We start from the raw sequence: 13,328 nt of genomic DNA on the forward strand, positions 1-13,328 counted from the left end.
CTAAAGCATCATTACTTTTCTAGTACATTTCCTAGTACATTTTTCAGAAATGATGATAAAGGATTTCTGAAATAAGATGATATTTCAATGGGAAATATAGGATTCAGTTTTCCAAACATTTCCAAAAGTGCTCAATTTTAACTGTTGAGGAAAAAAAAACAGAAGATGCTTAACAAATGATTACCTTCTAACTACCCTTGTGTAAACAATACAATCAATGGATATAACCCCAGTCAGATCAGACAATTCACCAAATTCTGAATGTGACTCATGGGTAATCTACCTCATATTCTATTTTGCAATTCTAAATGGAAACAGATAATCTTATTATCCTGATGTTCAAGATTCTGAGATAGTTTCTCAGAAAGGCAACCAGCACAGCCAGAGGGGTGTAGTGATTCAGTTTGGTACAGTGCAGGGATGATGGATCAGTTTTGAAGAGGGCCAAGTTACTGTCCCGGCTGTCACACTAAGTAAGTGTCTAGGCTTTGGTTTCCCCAACTATCAAACAAGAGGGTTGGACTAAGAAATCTCTAAGAGCCATATCAGTATCAAAATCCTAAAATCCTATTAAGCCCAATGAGAAGAATCTAAGAAGATGAGGCTTCTTCAATATAGACACAGAGGCTAAAGGGTAAGGGGGTATGGGTGGCACAGTATCTAGCTCCAGCACATCATGAAAAACGTAGACAGAATTCAACGACGTAAGCTCCCAATCCACTGGAGCTTAGGCTTATGAGCCACATAAATGTAATCATCACTTTAAGCAGTAATAAGGATACAATGCAAAAACAGGGATTTTGTTTTCCAAGGTCTACATATTTATGTGGCTTAGTGAAGGGAATCCTTGGTTCTAGTCCTGTCTCTGCTACTTTTTCTCTGGTTCTCTTTAGCAAGGTCCTCTACGAATCTGGGTCTCTGTCCACAGGTGTAATATGTAGGGATTGAATAAAAGGCTCCTTAAGGTCCCATCCAGCTCTGACAATCACAAAGAAGAGATTTATAGTGGAGTGTTACTTATGTAGGATCAGGGTTTATCTTTAAGGAGAGAATTATCATGGAGGTACCTCCTACTCCACTTTCCAGTTAGATCTGCTGTTAGAGACAGTCCACTGAGCTGTCTGCAGCACTGCCGTGACATTACCTGGCCCATCTAATATGCTCATTCTTGGACTCATTCATTATTCCAATCATTAAACCATCTGAGAACCTGCTAAGTGCCAGGACCCATATGTTAGAGCCTTACAGCCTCCTTGAGGGCAAAGTTCTGCTGCTGCCACTCACCTTGGGCCTCGTTAGCCCTTGGTCCCTGAAGTCATCATCATCACCCAACCCAAGTTTCTGGCTTCGGCATCTGCTGTTGTTGGCAAGCACCTGGGCATTGGCTTTGAGAACGTGATTTATCACATGCAGGCAGTACACGTGGCGGATCTCTTCCCCTTTCTTCAGGGCAGTCCTTTCTGGGTAGAACAGGTCCCGGTAAGAATTCATAATTAAGAAGAGCTCTTTCTGGAGGGGTGTGAAGGGGCTACTTGAATTTGGGGGACAAGAGGGGAACTGGCTGTTGGTCTTGATCCAGGTGGATTCCAGAGGCTTCTGGAGATGAAGTGACTTTAAGTCAATGTCCTTTGGGGGTTTAAAGGTTTCCAACTGTTGAAACCTGGATGAAAAGACAAGCTGGCCCAGGATGGGCCACTGTGGGAGAAATGATCAAGAACTAAGTTAGAAATGAATTATAGTACCTTACATTCATATAATGCTTTATAATTTACCAAGGCCTTTCACAACTTACAGATCCTCTCACTTTATCCTCACAACAACCTTACAAGCTAAACACTATAATGCTCTTCTGGCAGTTTAGGAAATGCTGAGGTTCAGAGGTTATAGGATTCAGACAAACAGAGGAGAACAGAGCTAAGGGTTAGAGCCCAAGGTTTCTGACTTTAGAAACCTTGTGAGCTCTTCACTAGATCAGTGGGTCACAAACTGTCCTGTGGACCACACTGTAGGAAGTCAAAATTTACTCTAGACAAAAGAAAAGGGGGCCCAACGGTCAAATAACTTCGGTAACCACCACAAAACCTAATCCCCCTCAGGGAGAGTCACAAGCAGATCGGACACTAAAGGTTCTGCTGAGTCCTGTAACAAGGACTCCGTTCCACTTCGTTTGACCCAGAGTTTTCCAAATTTACTTGGACGTGGAACAAGGTTTTTGTTGTTGTTTTGGATTTTTTTTTTTTTTGGAGACATATATTAGAATTGAAAAGAATAGTATTTTGTGGAATACCAGTTTGGGAATTTTTGCACTGTAACAAAACTGCTGATCTTAGCAATAAAGAAAGGATGACCTCTGCAATAAAAAAGAATTAACTATTGATATATGCCAACAACTGGGATGAACCTCCAAGGAATTATGCTGCGTGAGAAAAAGCCAACCTGTATGATTTTATTTATATAACGCTTTTGAAATAACAAAATTATAGAAATGGAGAACAGATTAGCGGTTACCAAGGGTTAGGAATGGGGGAAGGGAGGTGGGTGTGGTTATAAAATGGCACCAGGGAAGAGGAGGGATCTTGATGGTGCTGGAAATGCTCTGTATGTTGACTGTGGTGGTGGCCAGGGCAACCTACACGTGATAAAACAGTATAGAACTAAATAACACAAAGGAGCAGGAGCAAAAGTGAGGAAATCTGAATAAGACAGGTAGGTTGTATCAGTGGAAATTTCCTACTTGTGATATTGTACTACAGTTTTGTAAGATGCTACCATTGGGGGAAACCGGGCAAAGGGCACATGGGATACCCTTGTATGATTTCTTACAACTGCATCTATAATTATTACCTCAATAAAAATTTCAATGAAACAAGGATGACCAATTCTTATGAATAGCATCAGTGGTGAAAAAAAAAATCACCGAAAAAAGAAGCAAAAACTGCTCCATACTGAATAATTTAGGTGTGAACTTATCTCAGATATTTCAAACAAATGAACAGCAGTAGCTACTGTCTGACTGAACACTTTGTACATGTCTTCCAGTAAACTAAATTACTTTATTTTGATGCAGGCATTACTGTCCCCCTCTAACAGATGAGAACAGTGAAGATTAAAAAGGTAGATTAACTTGCCTTAGGTCATGAGATAGCCCCTTGCAGACGTTGGTCTAAACCCTGGTGTACCTGTCTCCAAAGCATTCTTATCTTATTGGTCCCCACCTTCCAGCTTCCCAGTGCCTTTTCTAGCTATGCCTGTGCCTTACTGGGCTCTTCCAGTCTTCCTCTATCTTGCTCCCTCTCAAGCCATCTGCCACGGGTGTGTATCATACATTCAGGGAGACCACTAAAACCCAAGACCACTGCTTGCTTTTAGCTGGTGGGTAGTTTTGGGATTTGTGGCAACAGCCTGGATTTCTTTTTCTTTCAGTTCTTTGTTTACATGTTGTGCAAATGGATCTAATTCAGAAATAAAGAATATTAGAACACTTAGGGCAAATGACAGGGATTTTCCAGTCTTCCCCTGTGAATGACATCCTGTTTTCATGATGTTAACTCATCTTTTTCCCCATCAACTTTCCCCATCATTTATCCCAGTCCAGAGCTTAAAAGTTTCTGACAGGTTCATCTCCCTAAAGCATTTCTTTAATCACATTATTCCCCACCTCAAAAACCTTTGAAGAAACTTCTTGGACTGAAATTCAACATACACCTCTAACCTACCTCTCTAATGTAATTTTTGAATTACATGGCTCTCAAATTCTTCTGCCACTGTGGCTTTCCTTCCTTTAACTGAAAATTCTATCCTCTTGTTCACCGCATTTCTATATATCCAAATAGTATCCGTTGAATGTTACCCCCTGACTCACAATAAATAACTATTTCCCAAGAGCCTACTGTGTCAGGCACAGTTCTGGCTCCAAAGAAGCCATCTCTGGTCCCCTATAGACAGTCATCACTTTCTCTCAAGCGCCCCACCCTGCCCTCAGTTATCCACACCAACACATATATGTGCATGTCCTACCTCACCTAACTAGACTGCAAGATCCCTGAGGGCAGGTACCACGTCTGATTTAACCTGCACTGGAAGACAAATGTAAATGCTCAACACTCAACTGAGGTGAACAAATGATCAAAATGGCAGGGTCAGTGCTCTGCACTGGCCACCCAACCTTCTCTTCCAGCCCCACTCACGTAAGAAGCAAAGTTAAATGACCCATTCAGGGACCCAGGTAGTAAAACTTCAAATGCAGTGCACCTTATATTAAGACCTAAGATAAAGGTGAACAATAGGAAATAAGAATTCTAGGTGATAATATATCAGTACAGACCAAACAACCAGAGAAACTTTAGGATAGTCAAGCCTCCTAATGTTTCCTCCAGGGTTTTTTTGTTTTTTTTTTTTAACTTTTTTTGAGTTCAGAACGCGGTTTTTGCCCAAATTCTACCTGCTACTTCTTCCTCTTGTCTAGAATAGCTAACAGAACCAAATGAGGATTAAAATTTCAACTTCAGTGGCACCGCTGGTTGAAGAATGGCACTGGGACCAAAAAAGGCAGTCAGGACGCAGAATGAGACCAACCTGACGTGCCCACCCAGGCACAGGCTAAGACACAGGACCTGAGAGACAGCAGAGCCCTGCCTCAGCCTACCACAGGCTTGTCTAAGTAACAGTCATTGGGACAGAGGCATGGCCCAGTGTTCTGTATCTTGACTTTGGCGATGACAATATAAATATACACATTTGTCAAAACTTATCGAATTGTATACTTAAAATGGGTACACCTTGTTGAATGTAATTCATACCTCAATAAAGTTGATTTTAAAGTTAAATTAAACAGTCGCCTATGGGGACTTCCCCAGTGGCACAGTGGTTCAGAATCCGCCTGCCGGGCTTCCCTGGTGGCGCAGTGGTTACGAGTCCACCTGCCAGTGCAGGGGACATGGGTTCGAGCCCTAGTACGGGAAGATCCCACATGCCACGGAACAATTAAGCCCGTGCGCCACAACTGCTAAGCCTGCACTCTAGAGCCCACACACCACAACTACTGAAGTCCATGCACCTAGAGCCCGTGCTCCGCAACAAGAGAAGCCCCCACAATGAGAAGCCCATGCACTGCAATGAAGAGTAGCCACTGCTGGACGCAAATGGAGGATGCCCGCATACAGCAACGAACACTCAACGCAGCTATAAATAAATGAGTGAATGAATTAAATAAATAAATAAATAAATAAAAGGAAAGCAGTGCACTGAGCCGTGACTGTGCCTTCAAATACAAGATTCTGGAAAGAGTCCAGAAATTGGTAAATTACTCTCAGAACTGTAGAGAGGAACAACAGCTTTCCCCTGTGAATTGTAATAGTTGGCAAAACATGCTAGTGTTTCCTTCTTTCCTTATCCTTTCTGAATAAATTGAAAGTGTATGAATATATGAATAAAATGTGACACAGTTCATGGGCATCATTCAAATCATTCCCTGCCAATTATGGGAGTCTGTTGAACACTGAACAACAAATGTTTCTTGACTGACTAAACTATTGTCTGATTTGATGAAGGAAGAGAGGAAGAAAGAAGGAAAGGAAGGAAGGATTGATTTTATGGCAACTGAGTAGATCTTAGCAGAAATCCTGACTCTGATTTTAGAAGCCTCAAACACTGATATTCTATTTCCCCAAATCCCCCTTCACTGGCTCTATTGTTTTCCCACCTCCTTTCCTTTCTTTCTTGTTTTTAAATTAATTTTTATTGGAGTAGAGTTGCTTCACAATGTTGTGTTAGTTTCTGCTGTACAGCCCCCCTCCTTTCATTTCTATGTATGCAGCAGCCATGAGCAGCTCTGCTAATAATGTTTGTAAAAGAGTGAACTAGATCAGAAAAAGCCTGGTAGCTACCTGGTACCCCTAGGGATTTAGTCATCCAGGATCCTGGACAGCAAGATCTGGTGGGTCTTTGTTTGATTTTGAAAGACCCAGAAGAAACTGCTACTGCTAGCAACTCAACGTTTTACAGATGTCACTGTGCTGGGGAGGGACAGGTGGTGAGTGGGCTGCCTCATCTCTGATTCCTAGGTCTGAATGAGATAAGAGAGGGAAAACAGTCCCAGAGAACGGCATCAGAAGTTTCCCAGGGGGGTTAAAATCAAGTGGAGCCACACACAGGCCATCTGAGCCGTCCCCACATCCTGGATAGGGGATGGGGGTGGTGTAAGGGGCTGACGAAGAGCTGTTTCTACTCTTCTACTCTTAGTCTACCTTAATCCATCTTTCTTGCAAGACATTTTGTCTATTTCCAAGTTCAGAGATTTGAACTTGAACCTGAGTGTGGCCACTTCCCGTGTCATCTATTGTCCTCCATGAGCCTCAAGCGTACAATACGAATACTAATAACTAACACATACATATACATTTAGCAAACATGTATGAACACCTACTGTGTGCCAGGCTCTGTGGCAAGCACTGAGAACACAGTGGAAATAAGACAAAGTCCCTGTCCTCCTGGAGCTTACTTATACTCCAGGCAGAAGCCCCCAGAGGGCAGCTCCTATGGGGGGTTTTATATACAATTAAAATTTTATACGTAATCAAAAATTTTTAAAAACTTGTTGCAAACATATAAAAATTGGAAGATTTTATATAAAAATCCAGATTTCCCAGTGGCAAAACTGGGCTTGTCTTTCTGTACAGCAACCATCAGCCAGAACTCTGGCTGCTTCCTTTACAAGGAATGCATGCTTTCCAAGTAGACACAGTCCTCAACATTCCCGGACACTCTTACCTTGTTAAAGCTTAAACAATATTTTTGTTTACTTGTTTGTTTACCTAAAACCCTTCAATGTTCCCTCACTGTAAATAGGAGAAAGTCTAGCTCTTTGATATGACATTCCATTCAAGGCCTTCCAGATCTGTTTCCTGCCTAATGCATCCCTATAAATGCTACACACCAGTAAACTGCAGTTTCTTGACCCTCCCATGTGGTACCTCTGAACGTGTGCAGTGCTATTTTCTTTGCCTAAAATGTCCTTTGTTTCTGTTTTTCTATCCAGATAATTAATATTGACATTTAAGGGTCATCCTAAACACCTCCCTCTCCCTTTGTGCAGGCTTCCTGTGAGGAAATGCCCAGAGGGTCACGTGGTCTGGAGACCCATAAAGATGCAAATGGTCCACTTGAGACCAAAAGGGAATCAAGTGTTCTTTATCTTATGGTTGGGCCCAGGGACCTTCCAATTGGTGGCAACTTGTAAAAAGCCTCAGCTTTCCCAATAAGTGGGGACAAAATATAAACATTAAATGAAATAATGTCTGTAAGTGAAATTAGACAATACTTTTTAAAAAATTGAATGGAATTATTGATGCTGGATAAGTAGCAGCTATTATTCCAGTTGTTATTATTATTCGAAGTGGAGGCCACTTCATCAAGGATGATAGGTCAGCCGCTGCCAAGTGTGTTCGGGGAAGAAGAGTCTGTTAGGGCTACAGGGTAGCAGAATAGTAAGAGATGTGATTGGACAAACAGAAGAGGGCCAGCAAGGGGCCTTCCAACTCATCTCCCTGCTTGGCCATTTTCTCCTTTCTCTTTATTTTAAACACAGCAGCCAGAGTGATCCTGCAAGACAAGTCACCCCACATCACTTTTCTGCTCAAAACCCCTAGTGGCCCCCTATCTCTATCAGAGTAAAAGCTGCAGCTATTAGATCTCAGATCTCACATCCCAACCGTCTCCCCTCTCTCCTCACTCTGCCAGACACTGGGCCTCATTCTGACCTCCCTGCTCATCCTTTAAAGTGTGCTCTTACCTCAGGGCCTTTGCACTTGCCAGCCTCTCCTTCTGGACCCATATTCCCTCTGCTATCCCCAGGGTTCCCTCCTTCATTTTCTTAGATCTTTACTTGGATGTCTTCTTCTTGCTGGTTAGTCTATCTAAAATTTTACTTCTCCCTCGCCCCCTCCACTTCCTGACCTGTTGCCTTATTGCTCTTAGAACTTATCACCAACTAACATGCTTTACTTATCATACTTGTTTATCTTGGTTATTGTCTATCTCCCCCACTAGAATATAAGCACTATAAGAGCAGAAGTTTTTATCTGTTGCTCACCGCTGTATCCCCAGCACCTACAACAGAGCCTGACCCATCGTAGACATGCAATAAACATTTGTTGGATGAGTGAATCAAGTTTCTTGATTCAATAAACATTGGGAAACCACAGAATGTTTTTGACCAGAAGAGTAAACCGATCAGAGCTCACAAAGGGGCTTAGGATAGATTAGGGTAGGGGATAGGATGGGGCCACAATAGTAGAAGGATACACATGGGAAGGTTTAAACAGAGGGCTTCAGTAGGAATGAAAGAAAACAGTAGGAGGCAGTAAGTTTCATGAGGGCAGGGATTTTGTCTGGCATATAAGAGGCGCTGAATAAATATTTACTGAAGGATGAATGAAGGAATGATGCTTGTGTCTCATGTGGGATGGGCCCAGGGCTCTGGTTTGGGTCTGTCTGAGAAAAGATATAAATCCTTTCTGATCTTGACCCGGATGCGCTCGTGGTCAGGGGTTACACGAGATCAACACTGAACTCTTATATCTGTATGTACATCTTCCCTTTCTTCCTGGATTGGGCTAACCCTCCACGGCATTTAGTCACCTTGTAGGCCTCAGTTCAACTCAGACAAATTGGGATTCAGACTTTGGGAATTGAGGAGGGGGGTCGAGCTGTAGGTGTCTAGGAGCAGCATCCAGATCGAATGACCTGTTTGAATGCTATGCAACCAAAGTTTTAAGTGATGTGGAGAAATTAGTGTGGAAGGCAGCCCATAGTGTGGAAAATCAGTGTGCCAGTCCAGAGCCACTCAAGAGAGAGGAAATCCCTGTGGACACCATCTTTACCTTTTCTGCAGAACGACAGGTAATGGAATAGGAGGCTAATCTAGGTTGAGGTTGTGTATGTCGACACTGTTAAGAGAAAGTCCCCACAGTGGAGGGGTGGAGGGATGGAAGGTAGTTGGTCAAAGAACCTCTCATTCATGCCCTCCCTTGTCTACCCTTTAGTTAGCTACCTCTCCTCAAAGGAATTACTCACTAGGCTCTGATACCCACACTTGGACCTTGCCCCTAATACAATCAACAGAAATGAGGTGCTTCACATTCTCCCTACCCCAAGAATAAATAATACAGTAACTCATTTCTGAACTCTTCAGGTTTTAATTAAACCAATGCCTGGTGACCAGAACTGTGCCAGATCCTTGCCTAAATATGGGAGGTGCAGCAGTTGAGAAAACATACATTTGCTGCTTTACTTATTTGTTGCTTTACTTATTTCATTTAATCCTTCTGTCAGTCCTGAGAAATAGGCAGTATCCTCATGCATGAGTTGAGTAAACTGAGGCCCAGCCAGCTCACACAGCTAGGAATTGAAAGGGGAAATCTGAGACAACTTTTGACTAATTCCAAAGCACAGGTGGTTTTTCTGAGGACGTCAGTGCTGCCTCTATAAGTTACTTGTAGAACTAGGAATTGTTAGAACTAGAAGGTGATTGTGGGATTTGTTCAGCTCCTTCAGATAAAGGGGCTCAGGCTCAGACAGAGACGGTGACAAGCTCTGCTGTCACCAAGTACCAAAGAAAGATCTGACACCCAGGTCTCTCCTGAGTCCCAGGTGCTCTTGCTTCTTTCTTTAAAAAAAATACTTATAATAATATTTTTCTTAAATTTTATATATATCTGCTTTAAAAATTAAATAGTACTGAAAGCTTTCTAATCAAAATATCAGCCCTCCCCACTCCTTATTTTTGTTAACATAATACTTCACCTCCTAATATTTCCTGTTGAAATCTTTCATCCATCTTATCTCCCCGCCTGTGCTTTTGTCCTCTCTTACCCTTGTGGGTTAAAATCTTTTTTTTTTATTCCTTCATTGTCATTTTACTGGAATGGCCTGGGGAGGGAGACACGATAAAACACATTTGGTCAATCAGTCTTACTGAACAGAAGTCCAGTTTTTTGTCTCACTGACACCCAATGATCCTGTATCCCCAGATAACTCATTTTTCTGAAGTCAACACATTCTCCATTGCTCGTGGAGATCACCCTGCCCCTAGCCCTGTGCCAGGAGCTCCTGACTTACAGGAGTTCCTGTCTGGCCTGCGCCTTGCTGCCCTCAAGGACTTGACTGAGGCCTGGAGAGAATGATTTACAGGAGGAAACAAAAAGCCGATAATAGCAGTGAGAAGCCCTCCCATCCACACAGCACTTGTCCAATTTCAGAGAGCTTTCATATCCACGATCTCATATCATAGCCATAGATAATCAAAGGATAGGTAGTTTGGTGCTGACCAAAGTCAAAATCAGGACACTGCTCTGTCCCAACAGGGAAACATATTTGAAATCAGGACTATGAACCTTCACGCTCATGGTACTTGTAACTTCTTGTTTGGCTCTTTTATCTGCAGGTCCAGTGACAACTTTCTTTGCCAGGGGAGATGGAAGTGGGCTGTTAGATTGGTGCTGAAGGGAAGAAGTTTGGAGGGAGGGCCCCAGGTGGGCAGCGTACTTCCAAGGGAGTTACTGAGCCTTCTTTTTCCTCCTCCTCCTCTTATACAGGTCCAAGTTTGGAATAAAGAAAGCTGCTTCTCTGAGAACACTTACCAGTGCTCAGCTTGGTCCAAGGATAAGAAGAGAGTCAGAAACAAGTAATTCTGAACACGTTAGTGGAGAATTCTCCTAAAGTCCCAAGCCAAAGTCTGTTTCATTGTCTGGGTTGGAAAGTGAGATAGATTCATTTATGGATTTCTGCCAGCACTCTCAGGAAGAGGCTGGATGGCTTTGGGGTGTATACAGACATGTATGCATACATGTGGTGGAGGAGACTGTCTGATTTGAGGCATCTAGGAGGAGACAGATGTGTGGGTGCACACACACCTTCCCCAGAATCTTCCCAAATCAGTAGCTGAGGTGTCGGAGCTTTCATAATTAGAGAGTCATACCTTTGGATTATTTATGGCTCCCTGTCAACATATCTTGAATACATGTGCCCTTGTTACCACTTATATTATCACATAAATTTCAAAGCTCAAACTTCCCCAGCATCTGATCTGTATCCTCAAATTGTGCTCCTTCCCCACCTTCCCATTCCTGCTCTGTTGAGAATCTCAGATAGACGACTGTTTACTTTCTGTGGTTTGTATTAGGACATAGTTTGTCTTTTCAAATACATCACTATATGTCAAATAAGCTCTTTCCAATCATGTACACCATAATATTTGCAAGGGATTAAAACACATCAATTTGTGTAATTCCATGAGTTCATAATGATACTAAAAATTTTAAAAAAGTTGATTGGTCAACATTAGAAGATCCAGTGAATTGACTCCTTGTGTTGAAAATTAGTAAATGAAGGGAGAGAATCAAGCATTTCTTCTGCTTTTCCTATACAAACAGTACCACTGGGTAAGCAAAATTTAGGGGAAGGAAAAGCTTGCTTTCATAGAAATAGTCCAGCAAGTAAGTGAAGAAGAAATGATAGAATTAGAATATCACCTCATGATAGAATTAGAATGTGACCTCTAATGAATTAACGAATTTAGACATTGACTACCAATGACTGGTAACATCACAAAATGAAAGGCAACCAGACGGTATACGCCTCCTGATGGAAGTATAAAATATCAGCTATCATGAAATCTGATCAAAGTTCTAAATCCCACAATGTATTCGCGAGAAACACAGAGAATAGCAGAACACGTTCAACTAACAGTGTAAAAAAAAAAAGACATTTATGAGACAATCAGAAATCTGAATACTGACTGGTTACATGATGATATTAAATAATTGTTATCATCTTTTTTTTAGGTGAAATAGTGCCATTGTAGCTATGTTAAAGAAAGAACCCTTATCTTTTAGATATTTAGAAATAAATATTTACAGATAAAATAATACAATGTCTGGGATTTGCTTCAAAAATAATACAGGGGCGGGAGTTAGGGGTAGTGGGTGGGCATATAAATGAAACAAGATGGCCTTGCATTGAAGCCAAGGGATGGGAACATGGGAGTGCATTATACTCTTTTGTCTACTTTTGTATATACTTGAAATTTTCCAAAGAAAAAGTTTTTAATAAAGAAAAACTAACACTTTTCTGAATATTCTGACCATCTTGTCTTAAGGGACAGCCACCGCCCTCCCACCCCTTGAGATCGTTATCCTAGGGAGTCTCCCCGAATTGAAATACCCAAGTAACATTAATTCATCAGCCTCTCTTTACAAACTAGTATAAAAGATTATTTCCTGGATTGTTTTTACCCCTGAAAATACTGAGTCCCTGAGGGCAAAGGGCAAAGAAAACCCTGCAGGATGGAAAAGGAAGGGCTGAGCATGGGAAGAAGAAAGGGAAGAACAAATTTTGCCTTTATTACAATTTTCCCAGGGCCTTCACTAGTTGGCACACGCATCTTCTTTGTGTGGGTTTTACTAAGAGAACTTTCACTGGAGGCATGAAAAATATGTTTAAATTGCGAAGTCTCAGGTTAAAATTTCACAAAGCATCCCCTTTTATGTTGTCAAAGGCTAATATAAATATTTTCAGAAGCGGGCTCAGTGAGCCAATGATGAGACCACTTGGGTGGAGCTAGGGCACAGTTGTGTCTGAACCTGGGAACAGTCTAGACCTGTCCATAGGACTACAATGACATGGAAAGCAGGAGAGAGTAAAGAGTCACATCAAGTGCTCATGAGTATAGCTTTTTATAGCAGATCTCTGGAAGAACACCAAGAAACTGGTTGCCTCTGGGGAGGGAAGCTGGGGCACTTGGAATAGGGTGGGAGGAGAAAAAACATTGTATGACTTTATTGTCATAGCCAGGTTATACTGTGGTTAGTGCCTTAGTATGTATGATGAGATTTGCAAGCAGCCTTTTGTTTACGTAAGTGACTGTACTTTTTATGTTGAAATGAGACAGAAGACAGATGTGTGTTTGTTTCTGGGTTCCTCGGCTGGGCCATCAGCTGGCACTACCTGCTGTTTGCATATTTTCTTGATCCTCCCTCCCCCTTGCCTCCCTCCCCTACCCTAAGCTCCCAGAATCTAATTAGGAGTAGATGGTCCCCAGAAGGAGAAAACTAGGATTTGAATAGTTGTAGTGTGACTTGTATAGGTGTGACATGGTATTGGACAAAGGTCCAATTCTCTCACAGACGCTCGTCTAATAGCAGAGGCAGTGAACACTATCTTTGATGGCTCCTATTTTACCTTAAATATTCAGGTGAATTCTGTGGTTTATGATTGACATTGTAAGTTACTATTAGAAACAAAGTGTCTCTGTGTTTATGCTGTGGTTTTTG

At 41.9% G+C, this 13,328-nt stretch overlaps 1 protein-coding gene and 1 long non-coding RNA gene across 4 annotated transcripts in view; one reads left to right on the plus strand and one right to left on the minus strand.

Annotated features, from left to right (window-relative positions):
• The window catches only part of LOC309797991 (U3 small nucleolar RNA-associated protein 25 homolog), a 23,544-nt gene extending 19,070 nt beyond the window's left edge, over window positions 1-4,474 (minus strand). For both annotated transcript variants that reach the window (XM_082646352.1, XM_082646351.1), the window contains exon 1: window positions 1,285-4,474. In XM_082646352.1, the coding sequence (XP_082502478.1) occupies window positions 1,285-1,491 (207 nt within the window). In that variant the 5' untranslated portion in view covers window positions 1,492-4,474. The remainder of the gene's footprint in view (window positions 1-1,284) is intronic.
• The window catches only part of LOC309797993, a 13,467-nt gene extending 703 nt beyond the window's left edge, over window positions 1-12,764 (plus strand). The window contains exon 3 of one of the 2 annotated variants that reach the window (XR_014292893.1): window positions 10,593-12,764. This is a non-coding gene — a long non-coding RNA (uncharacterized lncRNA). Of the gene's footprint in view, window positions 1-4,465; window positions 4,598-10,592 lie in introns of those variants that run through there. The other variant, XR_014292894.1, reaches the window with a different exon arrangement.
• Window positions 12,765-13,328: the final 564 nt, after the last annotated feature.

This window comes from Mesoplodon mirus (genome assembly GCF_964341445.2).
Source record: "Mesoplodon mirus genome assembly, contig: HAP1_SCAFFOLD_1351, whole genome shotgun sequence".
Lineage (NCBI taxonomy): Eukaryota > Metazoa > Chordata > Mammalia > Artiodactyla > Ziphiidae > Mesoplodon > Mesoplodon mirus.